Below are 17,546 nucleotides of genomic sequence, written 5' to 3' on the forward strand. Positions count from 1 at the left end.
CTTACGTGTAGGATACAAGAATATCTTTAGCCAGTTTCAGTAACTTGTTTGGATCTTTCCTCTTGCATCTGCGATTTAACTTGTTTCTCAAAGGCACTTCATGAACTAACGAGCCTTCAGCTCATAGACAGTGGTCCATCACGGATTGGAATTGAACTGTGATTATAATAAAAAAATCATTTCAAGCGAAAAACTTAGCTGTTAAGGGAGATTTTAAGATATTATTTATAATATTATACAGTGGAGTGAATAAAGCGGTGAGATTTGAACTTTGTTCATCAAAGACTTAATTTATATTATTCACTTTTATTTATCCACTACAGGCCACTATAACACTTAATTCCTTTCGTTCCACAATTCACTTATGCATGAGTCTTCTGCTATTATTCATCATCAATGCCTTGGGCATTTCCCTCTGCTAACGCCAACAGTATTTAAGGTTCAAATTTTTACTCGTACAATATCTACCATGAGAGCTGGCTTGAGATTAATCAGCTACAACCCCCAGGAGCAAATCCAACTTTCCCGGCCGAGCCATCATAGAAAACTTCTAGTGTTTTTTGCTGAACATTTCCGAAAATGAACACGTCAGTTGCATCACTATTTCCAGCAAATGCCAGGCACACTTGGGATATGCTACTCGCGTATAAAATCCCTTTCGCATCAATATCTACCTCAATCCCACTGCTAAAGGAAAAACCAATCTTAGGCACTGAGATGGTGGTATAACTGCTAAAATCATAGCAAGTGTCAAGTATCGATAGTGCCTTTGTCATCGGATACTTGGACATCAAATTCCTGAATGAGGCGCGAAGCGCAGAGTAGGCTGCTGGTGGCAACCTTGTAATGACAGTCCCTGAATCTATGATAGCACCAGCAGTTGAGAAAACTGATGCAGAGATGGCTAGTTTTTTCCCACCAACGCTTATTCCTGTAAAGTCTAGGCCGTAAAAGGAGGGGCCAGCAGATATTGTTGAAAGTGGTGTGAATTTAGCATTCTTTGAAGCCGAGCCACCAAAAGTTAGGAACCCGGTTGAGCTAGAGGAAGACGGGAGACAATAGGAGAAGATCTTGTTGTATTTTTGGGCAGTTTGTGACACTACAGATAGTTTGTCACGACCTAGGCCAAGTAGTCCAGCCGAGCCACCAAAGAGACCTTGGTTGTTTTGGCCACAACCAAAGTAGATGTTGTTGAACGCATCAGTAGATGTTAAGGTTAGCTTTTCTGTGCCGAAGAATCCTACCGAAAACGAGGAGTCCCCATATTGGATGCCATAGACACATGCTGAGGAAGCACAGCCAGGAGTATTGCCTGCATGTATATAACAAGATTATAAATTAAATAATCATCACAACATTTTGGACGCTTTAAAGGGTGAGTCTATATATGATGTCTGTGTTTTGAGGGCACCGGTGCCAGTATTCATCTAGACCATTGAATTTGAATACAAAAACAGATCCGGTAGTCTTGAGGGCATAGTCATTGTTGTTGTGTGCAAAACACAGATATTGTAGAAACTCACTAGATTAAATGCTCTTATATCATCACCTGTTGCAGAAGTAAGTGAATTGCAGATTGATGAGGAGCATGAAATGTTGGTGTATGATGTTGATTGACTTGGATCAAATATCTGCTCCTTTTGTTTATAGCAAGACCTTGCACATGGCTGGCATTGTGTCCATGTAATGTCACTTCCAGTGTCGAAAATCAGAGAGAGATCCTTCTTGGGTGTGCCAAGTCCCACAGTCACAATATAATTGCCTGAACCAACTGTGCTGCCGTCCTTGGCTGGGATGGTGGTTGAATCAGTCACCTTCACATCTTTGCCACCTGAGGTCTTGGAATTTGAGAGCCTAGAGTGAATTGACTTGACCCTGGACTGGTCTTGAAGGAGGATCTCAGTGTGTGTTGGAGCAGCACTTGCCTCGTCTTGGCTTAGCTTAGAGCAAGGCCCGTGCTTGTGGACTACCTTGAGAGATGCCTTGTTGTCGTTGTTGCTGAGAACTGAAATTGAACAACAACAAATGATGAGATTGTATTCTTATATAATCTTGAAACTATTAATTACTTTGAATTATTTTAATAATTAAATATTTCAAATTATTTTAATAATCAAAATTTTCACAATCCACCAATATTTGAGTAGCATTTTATTTGTCACTGCTTGAAAATTTGATTTATGAGTAGATTTTAATGTTTTTTTTTTAAGATTTCATGAATGTTAGTCTTTAAATAAAGTTATTAAACTCAACTCATTATAAAACCTGAGTTATAAGTTAGACGGATTTAATCCAAAATAGTTTTGTTTTAAGACCCGAGTTACAAGTTAAACATGCTAATTTGATTTAATTCAAAACAGTTTCGTTTTAAGATTTTATTATAAAATAAATTTATTTTAAAAAATAAAAATTAAATTAGATTTTAATCGTTTCAAGAATTGACGCATCTTATTCAACTCTCATCTGATTTATTCCGAATAGAAGTCAAGATCAAGTCATAAATTAATGAATTACAACCTACCGAACCAAACAGCCCTTAATTAAAGTGTTTTAAAAACATTGAAAAAGACACGAGAAAGGCATCATATAAAAAAGAATTATGAAATGTTGAATTTAAATTCAGTTATTGAAGTAAAAAAGTTGAACAACTAGTGAACATGAAATGATTACACAGCAGAAACCTTTATTTTCAACGAGGCTGCTGGTGAAGTGGACTTCATTTTTTTGCAAATTGCAAGTGCGTTATAGCCACCACACAGCTGTTTTAGACTGATAAATCATTCTACGAAAACAACATTGCGTGAGAGACATTCTACCTCTCATTTAATTTGTGCAGGGACATCCTACCTATCCTTAAAAACCTTCGAGGAATACTCTCTATGGCCACCAATGGCACAAAGAGATGCAGAGTTTCTCTTAAAGATCCTCTCTCTTTCACAAGTATTTTGCAGAAAGGAGAAAAAGATTGCCTAAACATATAAGTATAGATAAAGAAAAAGATTGTTCCCTAGCTAGAAGGAAGGGAAACTAGCAGCTAACAAATTGCAGGTGGTATATATGCTTAAAACCAGTTGTTGGGGTGTCATGCTTGAGTTTTTTTGGTGAGAACTGATCACATCCTAATGTCAGAGGAAAAGGGAAAGGTAATGCAAGAGTAAAATATTATATTTTGGTATCATTTTAAAAAAAAAAAAATAATTCATTCATTCATATTGAATCTCTATATTTTTGTATTTGAAAAAACTAGCTAATAAAATATAAAAAAAAATATAGGGACTAAAAATTTTACACTCGTAATATAAAGGAGATAATAAAACTGTAAATTTAAACCTCAGACTACACAGGATTTCTTGTTAATTAAAATGGGAAAAAAAATGCAAGGCACCCAAAAAAAATTATATATATATATATATATGAGTGTATGATAAGAACTTTGCAACTTGAATTAATTAATTTAGTTATTGCTAAAGTAGACTAGTGCTTGACTTGTTTACAAACAAAGTGATTCAAAGGTCAATAATTTCAACGTGCCACGGACAAGATTCAGCTGGAATATATACAGAAAAAATAAGATATGCGAAAAAAAAAAAAAAACCAACTTGATATTAGTTTATCTTAATAATGTGATCATGCAAGGATTAACTCCAAGCTTCGTCTCACCATTAATTTGTCAAGTTGAAGCTTGCTAGGATTGGTTTACAGTGATTCAACCAAATCCCTGCAATCCATGTATAAGCTTGTTGACATTTATCAAAGCTGAGACGATTATCCGGAGTCTTGATTGAATAAATTTGTCAGATCTGGTTTAACAACTATGATTATTTTTATCTTTTCCATGAAGCAAAATGTTTCTGTGGCCATTGAAAAAATATAATATGCCGAGGTTGGTAAGTGATGATTTTTGACATTGGATGATGACTCCAAGACTACTGTATATATGCTTCTGCTTTTTGGAAGTGGAGGGGCCTCGGTCTAATTTTCATGATTAATTGTCTACATACTTTTACTGGGCCAAACCTAATTTGTCACGTTCAATTGTATGTGTGTTTACCAGAAAGCGTTTTTCGCAATTTATATTAGGGAACTGTGTGAAAACTTTATGCACTGTCAAGGAAGAAAATTATGGCTAAATCTCCCATTGCAAAGCATAAAGAATACATGGAAGAAGTATTGTTTTAGATGACAAAAAACAAGATGTACCCTCCTCAATCAAGAACTAGCATGGCCTAAAATGATATATATGAGACATTAGCATGGAGGTATAACTCTTAGCTACAGTAATATTTGGTGACCCAACAGAGGAGGAGGAGCAACATCAAGAGAATATTGTGGTGGTGGTGGTGAAAACTCAAATACTGTAAAGATTGATATATAGAGATTTAGTAATGAGTTTAATGTAAATAACCTTTGGTGGAAGGTTTGCAGCTAGCTGATGGAAGTAGAGAGCTCACTTCGATGGAATGGCTATGGTGGCTTTCAGCAACTTTCCTTCCTTCAAGGGCATAGCCCTTCTCCAAAGAGAAGAGAAGGCATAGACAGAGAAAATAAGCATACAAGAAACACCTCATGGTGAGGGAGACGGAGGAAATGGGAGTGGCCATATTTTGCCTTCTCAATTATGTTCTCCGTAAATTTATTAAGCAAAGATCATTACCTTGGCCATATTTATAAGCTATCGGAGAATATTGATCGACAGATTAGCAATCCTTACACGTCACCAATTGTCATTAAAAAAAAAGGTCTACTGTTGCATTAAGTCTGATTAATTTCTCTGATTAGGCAGGATCCAATAATGAAAGGGAAACCGGCTAATACGAAGTTGACACATAATGAACCAATTAAGGGCAGTCTTGTCATCTACCACTCAAGCACCTCCATTTATGCCCACTGTTCTGTGATCAAGGATTTATACCAGGTCAATCTGGGTTTTCAAAATATTTTAAAAAATCGTATCAAGTATTAATTAATCTTATATTCCTTCTCAATTTCTTTTTTTTTTCTTTTGGGTTATTTTCATTTTTAAAAAAGAGGGATCGGAAAAAAAAATGTTATGATCAACTGTAATTGATAATTAAGAGCTAGACCCCATGATAGCAGCCGGAGCCGGTGACCGCTTCTTTTTTTGTAGTCTGTATTTGTTAATAATTAAGCTTAGTGGACTAAACAGAATTAGAAGGTTTCTTCTCAATTCTTATCAATCTGGGTTTTCAAAATATCTTTAAAAATCATATCAAGTATCCCTAAATATGAGTACATTAATCTTATATTCCTTCTCAATTTCTTTTTTTTTTCTTTTGGGTTATTTTCATTTTTTAAAAAGAGGGATCGGAAAAAAAAATGTTATCAACTCTAATTGATAATTAAGAGCTAGACCCCATGATAGCAGCAGCCGGAGCCGGTGACCACTTCTTTGGTTCTTCTCAATTCTTAATATCACAATATCGATCTTCCAAAGGGCAAGACTCAAGAATTATTACATTATCTTCCAATATTTGGATCCCAACACGATGCCATAAAATACAGTGATTTCTTAGTCTTTTGTTTCTCAACTCTCTCGATATATTTTTTACTCTCAAGTCTTCTGTTTCCCATCGAAAACCAAAGTGATTGAGGATGGATATACAGAGAATATATATGATCGATTGAGGATTTTTCCTTCCATTTTGAATATAAATTTGATATCATTTCAATATATTTTTGGGGTTCGAGTTAATTTTATCCTCTTTGAATGCTTCCAATTTCGTTGTTTGTTCTTGAAGGTACAGGCATCAATGCAAGCTAGCCAAAAACAGGTCACCCGCAACCCATATTCTTTCGTGATTCGAGTAGAATTTGGGTCCACATTCGTCCATTGTGATTATTATATATGGATCATGACTAGAAGCAATGGTAAGTATTGCTTTGCACTTGAAATAGATTTGAAACCAAAAGATTCCTATTGTGCTTCATAAAATAGGCATTAATGTCACTAAATTAATGCAAACAAGCACTTCCACAAACAATGAAACAAATGTAAAAGCCTCTTCTTCTTCTTCTTCTTCTTCTTCTTCTTCTTCTTTAAATAATAATCAAGATATTATTGATGAAATTAACCAGTAAAAGCTCCTGCTTCTTACTCATAGTTGGATTGCTTAGCCATGCCTCTCGTTGCTCGCTCGAATGTCCAAAATTGTTGTCCGTTTTCTTTTTCTTTGTGAGATAAGAGAGATTATCGAGGTTGAAATTAGAAAAACTCATGAAAACAATACATTCTTGTAATCCGACTTCGGAATTCACCATTAAGCAAGTAGTGTCTAAATATTGTCTCCAGACAAAAAAAAAAAAAAACAATATAGAGATAATAAATGAAATATATTATCTTGTACCTCTTACTCTTATTTTAGAATGACAAAAAAAATATTCATTTGTTGTTGGATACTAACTAAGTATTGAGAAAGTTGAAATCTAAGGTTTTTTGTGCCCACAAAGACAAATATTGTACAAAATTGGGCACTTTCTAACTCTTGCCCCCAGCTATGTTGTAATAAATTCACATGCATCCGAGGGGGTAGGTGTTGTTGCCATTGTTCCATTGATCATAAGACCATGAACTTAATGAGCTAGTGCCCACATTTGACATATTGTACGAGGCCAACCTTTTGACAAAGTGCAAAGGATACCTAATATAGTTAGTGCTGCTTGGAAACAAATGACGATTTTTTTTTATTTTTTTATTTTCAACAACTGAAATTACCCGGCAATTATATATATAAAAGAAGCTCTGCCCTTCAACTCATAGGAACCTTCATGCGACAGCTTGAATGCAATATAGGAATTCCACGAGAGTATTGATAATTGAGTCCACGCAAGACCCACACAAAACCCATAAAGTATTAGTAGTCGAAAGTGCAATATTACCAACCCATATATGATATTGAGGGAAATTTTAGCCTAACATGTTGTACCATACACTTCCTCTATTATATATATTTTTTATTTTTTTAATGATAGCCATTAAAATATTCTTAGATTGATTTTTGTATATCGAAACCAAATCTTTCTCCAATCCAATCTTATTAAACCTTCCACGAATCTGAACTGATATATTTACAATAAATCTCTTTTTTTTTTTTTTTTTCCAAAGTAGTTTATAGCAAATGATAAAAAGCTGAGATTCCATGTGTCTTTAAATTATACGAGAAAATTTTGATTTAATAAATCATAAATCTTAATAATAATATAATAATAATAATAATCTCTTCTGAAAAAACCATACAAGTTGTTTAAATAATTGAAAAAACCATAATAAATGGCAGACATTGGATATATTATGAATTATATTAAGGTATTTGAGTGATTATGAGAGGATTCATCACTTTAAATGAATTAGAGAACCTATTTCATTTGTTCTCAGAAAGTATTGACTAGAAATTCTTGACTAAAGTGAAATGAGATTTGAAAAGAGTTTCAAATCTTATTTAAACATTCAATGACTATTATGTTGAGAATAAACATGAATTAAAATGGTAAATATATTTCATAATTTAATGTTAAATTTGAATATTATTTATTAAAAAATAGTCATTATACTGAAAAACCGATCATTGAAATATTACATCAAATCACTAATAATTTTTTTAATATTTAAAAAATCAAGATAGATTACTATACATACATCAAATCACTAATAATTTTTTTAATATTTAAAAAATCAAGATAGGTTCCTATACATACACCTGAATAACTCTGTATGTATCTAATATAATTGTAGAAATTCCGGCATAATTGTGTTTTATTCTTTGCGCGTGAATGACATCACAGAACTCCATCAATCACTCCGATGTAGAACATTTCCACCTTGATGCGTGGAAGTTCCATGAATCTCAAAGGCTGTTCACATCGTTTTCAGAGCCCACTGAAACAACTGTATAACCATGGCCTACAAGCTTCCTTGTACGTATAGAAAAATAGTGGGGTCTCGTGACCTCAGATCCAAGCTTCTCTGTGTGTATGGAGTCTAGTGTAGCAGGGGGCCATTCTATATTCATGGAGGGAATTAGATAGACGGAATCTCCATTGAAGATAGAGAGGGAGAGAGATAGGGCCATGGTTTTAGAATCTTTGGCGGTAGGCCAGATAAAACACTTGGTGTGGGTGGTGGAAGCAAGCTGGAATCTGTCCCCAATCGGAGACAAGAAAGAGGTTGACAGCCTAACGGCTTATCACCTTACAAACAGCATTTCAGATGGATCAAATTTCTCTTCTCAGAGACCAAAATCATTTCTTCAAATCTCACACTTGATCGTAACGTGGGCAAGAAAAAAAGGGAACAAATTATTTTACTTTGCAATAAATTCTAATCATTCGAGGTTTTCTTCCCTGCCAGTTCCGTAACAGCCAATCAATCATTCCTTATTCAACATTACTCCTCGGCGATTGCTATCACTCCAGTTGGTAAAAGCAACTAATTTTCATTTCTTGATTTGAAATCATTATTGCTGATGAAGCTTGGGAGACACCATGGGCTTCCTTTGAACCATAAGAAATCATCCATGCTCTCACCCTCCATGCATAATAATATTTGAACAATCATCTCTCTTGTGAGATTTGAATCTGTGATTATCTTCTAATTCTTTTTTTTTTTATATCTAATTTAATAGCAACCGATCAACTGATACTGAATTTGTTGGTTATTTTTTTACACGTGGACCAATCAAAAACATTTTAGTTATGGACAAAAAAAAGTTGTCTATAAAGGATAATTGGGTCTTTTAACGGGGACTATTTGTCATTTTAGATTTGATTAATAGCATCTCGTTCTTCTCATAATACAATATAATTACTTAATTTCCCTCAAAAGCAAAAAATAAATGAACTTAGATCCATGGGCTTTTTTGATATTTTACATTTAACAATATAGTAAAATGTCTATATTATCCTTATATTAAAAATTTCTTACCCGGCCTCTAAGGGTTTATTTGTACTATCAATATGGTTTTCCTTACCTTGCCTCCATTTTTTTTATCTGGCCTGATTTTCTCTTGTTTGGCATTGGTTTGCTTTTTTTTTTTCTTGGTTTTCGTATTTGACCTTTCAAAATTTTACAGCAATCTTTCAATTTGTTTTTTTTCTAATTTGGTCCATGTTTTTTCAATTAATTTTTTTTATTTGAATTGTTTTATAGAAATAAAACTGGTTTTCAATTTCATTCTCCTTTAATTTTTTTTAATCTATCAAATTTGGTCATTATTATTTTGATTATTATTTTGATTGTTATTTAATTTATTTGAGATCATTTTTTAAGTATTGATTTTTTATGATTTCATCCCCCATCAGTTTTTATTTTATTTTATTTTTTTTACTTTGGCAAGTTTTTTAAATTGATTTGTTTTTCTAATTTCATTCTTCAACATGATTTCATCCTTTTTTATTTTTATTGCTATTTTTTTTAACTTTGACAAATCTTTTAAATTGATGTTTTATTTTTTTATTGAATTGAGCTTCTTGATTAAGTTGGGTCTACGATTTAACAGACTGCAAATTTAGAAGATAAATCAAGGTTGAGAAGATTCACTCGGGTTCATTTGTTTTTTTAAGCTCATATTTTCTTAATCTTATCATTTATGATTTTATTTAATTGGAGATTGGACTCTATTGTTTTTTATTTTTTTTTAAGATTTTCACTAGTTATGAAAATTACTTGGGTTATATCGAGTCTTTTTGTTTTTTGTTCTTTGTTAGATTTAACTTTTTCAAAAAAAAAAACTTGGTTTTAAGTTGAATTAAATCAATTGTTTAAATATAAGCATACTATGCTTACTTCATGATATTTTTGTTTGCTTAATATAGTTATTTTGACCATTTTTTTAATTACATTTTTTTATTTTATTTTTATCCTTTAATATTCAGTTGACTAAAATTGAGCTTTCTATTTTATTTTGATTTGGGTTTCATGAGGTTATCAATGTCCCATGCCCCAGATTACAGGTTTCGCGGGTTAACAATGGGTGGCTTGAGTCGAGCTAATATGTTATTGTCTCAATAATTTTTTTTAAAAAATGTTGTTCAATATGTTATAATTTCAATATTTTAAAAGTGTTTTCGTTCGGTATGCATCAATTTTTTTTACTTCTTTATGTTTTTACAAAAAAACAAATTTAAAAATTAGAAAAGAATTGTCTAACTCATGGCATTGCACGGGCTAGCTAAGAATCTAGTTTAAGCTATTAGATAAGATCAAAAAATATAATTTGTATTATTCTTAATTCTTCTTCAACTCCAACTTATTGGTAAAGTGAATATACTTCTCATTTTTCTCATCTCATCGATTGGGATTGAACTCCAAGGAAGGGCCATAAAATTGTAGTTCTAATAAATGTAAGCACACAACATAGTGCAGAGTCTGCAGACAGGTATAATCAAACCAAAAGGAGGTTTGATCTTCGAAGGGGATAGGACAGACAAATCCAATCACATGCAGTTTGGTGTTTGTCTTCACTTTTCTAGCTATTAGTATGAATGCGTGATCGATGCTTTTTGTAGGCAATGAGCATCAATTATTTTGTTATGGAGGTTCACACTTCTTGTCCTTCTACTTCACAAACTACTTCAAGCTTCTTTTCAGCTCTGTCCCTTTCGAAGATTTCAACTCAACAGTCAAAAGATATCACCTCAATAAAATGATTCTTCAGAGAGACGCAAGCATGCCATCAACACGGGTCTATTTTCTGTCGAGTACTGTGTCAAGTGAGATGCTGAGGGCTATGCTTCACTTCTCTGTGCGGCTCCTCTCTGTTCATGGATCTATCCATTCTTGTGTTTCCATGTAACGAAAAGGGGCAAATTCTATCCTGAGCAGCTGCTAAATAATTGTGTCAACTAGTGTTTTCTTGCATGATTAAGCTAATTATTGTAAAATTTGACTGTTCAAACTTGCACAAGCACCAACACTGTACAAGCTACAACCTTGGAGTCAGTGTCACTGTGCAATCAACTTGCAGGATGAACAATCTTTTCTTTTCTTCTTTTTCTCATGCCTAGATAATTTATGATGATGCCGAGTGAAATGATTAAAATGATGTTGGCCAACATGATAAAAGAAAAATAGACATGGAAGATGAAATTAGCTGAAAATTTTAAAAGAAACAGGGTTTTTTATGATGCTTTATTTATATATGAACAATGAGCACAAGACAAAGCTGAGGTCACATGTTTGTTCTTGATAGGTAGGAGCCATGCGCAGCCTGACTCATTCTGAGCTTTTCTTTAAAAGGATTTTTGTTTTTCAAGCCCTACTTGTGCTGTGTATTACTGTATTGTTGTCTAGGGTTTGAACCATCTGCTTTCCATGGATGACTTGAATTTTTTTTTCAAGTCTTTTTCTTTATAGAAAAATTATATTTTCTCAATGGGAAGAAATAGTTGAGTGGACTTGGGCGTTCATACTGAGGGTTTGAACCCCCCGCTTTCCATGGATGACTTGGATTTTTTTTTTCAAGTCTTTTTCTTTACTTATTTTCTCATAGTTAAGATGTAGAATAAGTAAAAATCTAAAAATATTAAATGAAAATAAAAATCAAGCAAGGAAAAGACCTTATTTTTTTTATTCTTCACGTCCAAGATCACGCCATTACACCATGGATCATTAAATAAAGATTCAAAGATGAAAAAAAGAGAGAATATTACAACCATGTAAACAAAGAATTTGAGAGTAAGAATTAGACAATCTCCAGGATTAAAAAAAAAAAAAATTCTCTACTGACACCAAGAAATAAAGTGGTTTCTAGAAATTTCTCAAAATAAAAAAGGATTTTTCTAAATTCATTTGTAAGAAGAGTCAAAGTCTTTAAAAATAAGTTTCTTTTAATGGAATGAAAAGAAGAAGAAGCTCAAAGCAAGATGAGGTAGGTAATCTAGGTTTTTCATGTTCATACAATATTAGCTTCAATGTTGGAATTAAAGGCCACTTATTTGATATTATCGATTATTATAATTTCTATTATAGGACAGCATTACGAATTTCATCAAAAACTTGCAGCAACTTGCCATAGGCTAATAGAAAAAAGAAACATAGGGATTACTACCACAACATCTACTATTGGATTCAAAAAGCACATGCTTCAAGCAATTTTGTGAAGAAAACACTGCTGGCAAAATTAAGAAGAATACAAATCAAATTTAAAATATTAAAAGCCTTTTTGTTTTCACATTTTAAAAGTTTTTAAAAAATAATTGAAATTCTTTTTTTTCTTTGCTTTAATTTTTTGTGTTTTATCATTTAAAAGTTCTAGTTTCAAAAATAAATTTTAAAAATTAAAAAAAAATATTATTTTAATATATTTCCATATAAAAAATACTTTAAAAAAATAGATATAAAACAGAGTTAAGGTAGACTAAAATCAAAATGAATATGTATTTCCAAAATGACATAAGAAATCATTAGTAATTTTCATTCAATATCTTAATGAAATTCATTAGTAATTTGCAGGATCAATTATGTAGTTGATTCATTCTATTTCACCATTTTTGTGATATTGTATTTCCCGAATGATATAAGAAAATCAAAATACCATCCAGTATTGATTCTTTTCAATAATAATAATAATTAAAAAAAAAAAAGATCTAACAAAATTGGGTGTATCTGACAGGCTAGTTCCATAATAAGAAGCATTTTAAAAAAAAATTAAGTGATGCCCTTACCAGGACTAACAAAATCCAAGAAAAAACACCAAACAATAACTCTCTACCAGAAAATTAAAAAAATAATAAAAAATAAAAAACTTAACTTAAATGTTGACCTGGAAGCCAAGCCTTTTTTTTTTTTTTTTGTATCAGCAAAGGTTGCGTGAAGTAGAAAACAGCCTCTGAATATATCACTAGCGCTTACTCCTGTCCGAATTCAAAAAGAACTTCCTCGGAAACATCTAACAATTCTTCAACTTCAACTTCTTTTGCCTCATACTCTTCCTCTTCATCACTAGCTTCTCCATCCCTTAACATCTGCCTCAGCAATTTTTCCTCTTCATGCAACCTCTTCCATTCACTCACCCACTTCTCCCATTCATCCTTCAACATCCTCCTCTTCTCACGGTCCTGCTCACTCAATAACAAAGACACATCCTGGTCCTCTGCCTCATACTTCTTGCTATACTTCTTCAAATTCTTAGCAATCTCTTCCTCCTTTTCTGGACTCAAGAAGGATGCTGGCCTTGGGCGCCACAAGAACTGTCATAAATGATATAAAATCAACAGGAAAGCAAATGATTAGAAGCAGATGAATCAGAATGATGTGACATAATGTTTCAAGTTCTCGATCAATCTGAAGTAAGAACCGACCAATGATACTATCAAAGTGGTATAATAACAACAAGGTGCTAATGAGCCTTCTGAATCAATTGCCCCCTCCCTGCCTCCTAAGAGATCTCATTTTCAATCCTCTCCTTTTATAATAATTAAAAAAAGGTTCAGACTCCAGGATATGCACACTTGTTCAACATATACTGCTGCTGAAATGATGATAACACCAAGGTGACACTAAGATAATATTGGTATTGTATGCATAAATACCTCCAGCCAATTAAAGTTGATAATAAAGGCAATCAGTTTTCACTGCCAAGATAAAATCTTGACTCTGACGGAACAATAACTGATCTTACCTGGAAGAAATGATCCTTCAGTATCCGATAAAGTAGCTTTCCATTGAAAGACCAAATGTTGAAGCCATTTTCCATTTCATGATGAACTGAAGTCACTGAAGTTGCAACATACCTACATACAGGACAGTTATGACAATCTTAGTACATGTTCAACAACAATGGATCAACTTGATTCAAGCTATCAACAAAGAAACATATCGAACACTGCAAATATGATTACTGCAATTTCATTTGCTTGCTGGAAAACAAAAATATTATGATTGCCCAAATAGCCACCTCGTCAATGCTATCAAACACTACCTTCCAGTGGGATCCCATTCAATATCTGTTGCCGTAAAATGCTCAGCTGTTGCCATTGTCTCAAGCTCATCAACATTGTAGAATTCCAACTGACCATTGAAACCTTTAAGTCCTGCAAGTATTATGTAACGACCAGACGGTGACCAGAAAAGAGCATTTGCTTGTTTGCCCTTTAGAGTAGTGAGCTTTGAAACCCGACCAGTATTATGAGCACTCCTCATTGAGTAAAAGCTTACATCAGGCCTGGGGCTGTCACCATGAATGACAGCAAATCTATGGCCCTTTGGCTCCCAAGCAAAGGCAATAATCTTGTCGTTCTTGTTGTCTAGTTCCAATACCTCAATTGGTATGTCCCGCTCTTTTATACGGAAAAGCTCAAATCCTGTATATGTGCTTTTCTTAGTCTTTGTATACCTATCCACCTTCACAGCAAGGTAGTCCCCATTACTCTGCCAATACAGCTTACAGTCACTGACACTGAAAAGGTTCTTTTGTCGCAATTCCTCTTTACTTGGAATTTGAATGAGGCTCACCTATAAATTTGGTGAGAATACAGAACACAAGTCAGATCTTTTATTTGCAAAATAAAACAGCCCATCCATTTAACACCTAAATACTCACCCTGGCAGGTTGATTCCCGCCACCAAGTTCAGGAACAAAGAGAGCAAGAATTGGATCTGTTGGTGACCAACTAAAGTCCACCACACTTTCAGCCTTCAAGGATTTTTTGTCTACAAGGCTGAATGACTCAGTTTCATACACAGAAATCATGTTCTTCCCAATTTTGGCAAAATATTTGTCATCCTTCCCACCACCCCACCTGGAAAGCATAAAATATCAAATCAGACCTTGTGATCAATACTGAAAGTGGACAAATTAGTTTTGAAAGAAAACAAGAAGCTTTATAAGGATTGCGGATATTGTGGAAAAAGAAAATCACTTGAAAACAGGCCAAGACACTCCTGCAACGCCACCAGTTCCTCCAATAGCAAATTCATCAGCACTGCCCTTAAAATCTCTCATTGCTTTGCCAGTTCTCACATCAAAAATATTTATCACAACCCTCTGGAAAAAAAAAAGCACATTAGTCCCAGCACCATGGAGAAGTAAGCTGACAACACCGCAAGGAGAAAAAAAGAAAAGAGAAAAAACTCACATTAGCATCACGAGGATTGCTTGGTTCATGGCTGCTGTAGGTTACCAAATATTTCTCACCAGGGGAAAAATCAATGAGTTTAACCTGCAAATGATATCATCAGAATGGGTATTGTTAAACAGAAAAACAAAATTCCAAGTCAAATTACAGGAAAGAAACGCGAAAAAAAACCTGAGGATGAGCATAACGCATTAGCCGATTAAAGGTACTCGCACCACCCCAAACTGCAGCACCCTGCCTATGAACTGTTGCCAGGTATGTCCCAAGGGGGGACCACTGCACATAACTCTCGGTCCAATACTGTATAGATAAACATGTAAAGTCATTCATATAGTCTGTGCATTTTCTAAGCCATGAGAAAAAAAAAGAAACTTGTCAGATTATCAAAAGAAAAGAAAGCACTCACAGCACGCTTGTAAACAGGGTCAGGCTTCAAATGTCTTGCATCATTCCAGAACACCTCGGTATCTGAGCCAGCACGAATCACAAACTGATCTCGAGCCTTTTCATCAGTGAGCCAGTTTTGAAGATTCTCCTGTTTATGACACAAGAGTCGCAGAATATTTAATACAAAATAGACTCCAGAAAGTTCAAAAGAACACCATGTCTATGGTCTAAGTTGTTATATCTTTCTCTGTTAGGAACATAAGTTGATAAGCTTGAAAGAATAGAGAATCAGATCATCCAGCATTGTTGATAGCAGAAAAGAAAATGGGAAAGGATGAGATGAATGTGACTGAACTAATTACCCCAGGAACATATGGCCTTATCTCTGGAGGTGCCCATTCATCAGGAACTTTCATAAATCTGTTGAAATCTTCAATCATGTTGACAGCAAAAATATGGGCTCTGTCAAGCTTGTACCCATTTGTCTTCTCCTTAGCTAGCTCAGCTTCCTGCAATCATAACCAAATAAATTGGTAATGATTAAAAAAACCTGTTTGACTGTCGACCTCAGACATGCTAGGCACAAACCTAAGTATGTTTCGTCAGCAAAGAAAATTTTCTACCAGAAAAATGAAGAACTTATTCTAATTGCAATCAAGCCTTCAAAAGCCAGTACTTTCATTCATCCAGACAAGATCCAAGGCCCTAAGTACGCTATGTATAGTATGCTAGGCACGATACTTGCTACCTATCCAAGACTTCAAAAGCCAGCACTTATTAGCATAGATACCCTACGTGTGCTCTATATTAGCATGTCAGGTACATTTACTCACTAACCACTTATTAGCATAGATACCCTACGTGTGCTCTATATTAGCATGTCAGGTACATTTACTCACTAACTATGCTACTTCACATTTCTACTGTGACATAATTACTAGTCAGCCACACAAAACCACATTTGATCGTATGGACACAGGAAAAGTAAAGTGACTAACAATCATCCGAAAATTCAAGGAAATGGAAGTAAATGCATACACTCATACATATTGAAAGTACCTGTGGAGTGTTGTATTCGATGAAACAGTATCCCAAAGTTTTATGAGTGTCAGGATCAACAGGCATCCAAAGGCCATCCTCCTTAATAACACCAATCTGACTATAGATCTTACGGACAACTCCTTCAAGCTTATCAAACTTTTCCTTTGGAACAACTGGAAGATTATCGACTACAATAGTGTTCCCTAACCCATAGTCAAAATCCATCTGTTCTTCTTGATAGACATCTTCATCATCACTACCCAAATAGTAAAATAACAAATCATAATCAAAGCACAAACTACATAGTCACAATATCCAAACCTATATTCCCCCAATAAAACAAAAAATTAATTAATTAATAAGTCTTTCATAATCAATCAAAACTAAACAAATAATGAAAAAAAAAAAAACTAACTTTTTGCTTTCTTTTCCTAGATTTTCTAAGCAGCCAAACAAAACTTAACAAAACACAAAGAAAAGTTGATACAGCTATTTTATCATAAAAACTGACCTAATAATGCCAAAATCATCGCCAGGAGGAAGTTGGATTGAATCGAGGTCAATTTGCGAGAGATCGATACCAGCGGCATCGGCTCTCGCTTCTAATTCGTTCAGTGATATTTCTCCCATTTCTTGATGTCGTTTAATCGATATTTCTCTCTCTAGATTCTAGAGAGAGAAACTGAGAGGAGGCTTAGGAGATAGAGAGGGGGGAGGGCTTTGCACAGCTTGCTGTAGAAGACGGGGAAGGAGTGGGAGAGGTAAGTGTCCGTGCATTTTAGGGTTTTTGGCTGATGAGATGAACGGGCTGGAATTTACGAATGTGCCATTACTGATTTGTCTTTGTTGGGCTTTGGTGATGGGGTAAAAGATGGATTGGGCCGAAATGGAAGAAACGGAGAGCGAGAGAGAGAGAAGGCAAAGTATCAGGACGGTCCTTGTTGTTTATCAATTTATTTTTTATTAGAATTATTTGTCAATTTGGTATTTTTTTTAATTACTTAAATTAATTGTTGAGATTATTTAAT

At 34.1% G+C, this 17,546-nt stretch overlaps 2 protein-coding genes across 2 annotated transcripts; both read right to left on the reverse strand.

Annotated features, from left to right (window-relative positions):
• Positions 1-270: 270 nt before the first annotated feature.
• On the reverse strand, positions 271-4,643 carry LOC7465438 (aspartyl protease family protein At5g10770). The gene is made up of 3 exons (XM_002324313.4): positions 4,406-4,643; positions 1,550-2,005; positions 271-1,312 (listed from the first exon to the last, which is right to left on the reverse strand). The coding sequence occupies exons 1-3, from the start codon at positions 4,599-4,601 to the stop codon at positions 492-494; spliced, it is 1,473 nt and encodes a 490-aa protein (XP_002324349.3). The 5' UTR covers positions 4,602-4,643; the 3' UTR covers positions 271-491.
• A 7,988-nt stretch (positions 4,644-12,631) lies between these two features.
• On the reverse strand, positions 12,632-17,298 carry LOC18107516 (eukaryotic translation initiation factor 3 subunit B). The gene is made up of 11 exons (XM_006371707.3): positions 17,030-17,298; positions 16,537-16,774; positions 15,840-15,986; positions 15,497-15,625; positions 15,262-15,390; positions 15,091-15,174; positions 14,875-14,999; positions 14,556-14,754; positions 13,935-14,467; positions 13,635-13,746; positions 12,632-13,203 (listed from the first exon to the last, which is right to left on the reverse strand). Exons 1-11 carry the CDS (start codon positions 17,146-17,148, stop codon positions 12,862-12,864), a joined length of 2,157 nt encoding a protein of 718 aa, XP_006371769.1. The 5' UTR covers positions 17,149-17,298; the 3' UTR covers positions 12,632-12,861.
• Between the last annotated feature and the right edge of the window lie 248 nt (positions 17,299-17,546).

The sequence above is a fragment of the Populus trichocarpa genome, chromosome 18 (assembly GCF_000002775.5).
Source record: "Populus trichocarpa isolate Nisqually-1 chromosome 18, P.trichocarpa_v4.1, whole genome shotgun sequence".
Taxonomy (NCBI): Eukaryota; Viridiplantae; Streptophyta; class Magnoliopsida; order Malpighiales; family Salicaceae; genus Populus; species Populus trichocarpa.

Coding starts and splice junctions, on each gene's coding strand:
- LOC18107516 (XM_006371707.3), bottom strand. CDS start 17,148: ATGGGAGAAATATCACTGAACGAATTAGAAGCGAGAGCCGATGCCGCT. Junction 15,175..15,261: donor TGCGTTATGCTCATCCTCAG/GTTTTTTTTCGC, acceptor TATCATTTGCAG/GTTAAACTCATTGATTTTTC. Junction 13,747..13,934: donor GAATGGGATCCCACTGGAAG/GTAGTGTTTGAT, acceptor TCCTGTATGTAG/GTATGTTGCAACTTCAGTGA.
- LOC7465438 (XM_002324313.4), bottom strand. CDS start 4,601: ATGGCCACTCCCATTTCCTCCGTCTCCCTCACCATGAGGTGTTTCTTG. Junction 2,006..4,405: donor CTGCAAACCTTCCACCAAAG/GTTATTTACATT, acceptor GTTCAATTTCAG/TTCTCAGCAACAACGACAAC. Junction 1,313..1,549: donor TTCACTTACTTCTGCAACAG/GTGATGATATAA, acceptor ATATACATGCAG/GCAATACTCCTGGCTGTGCT.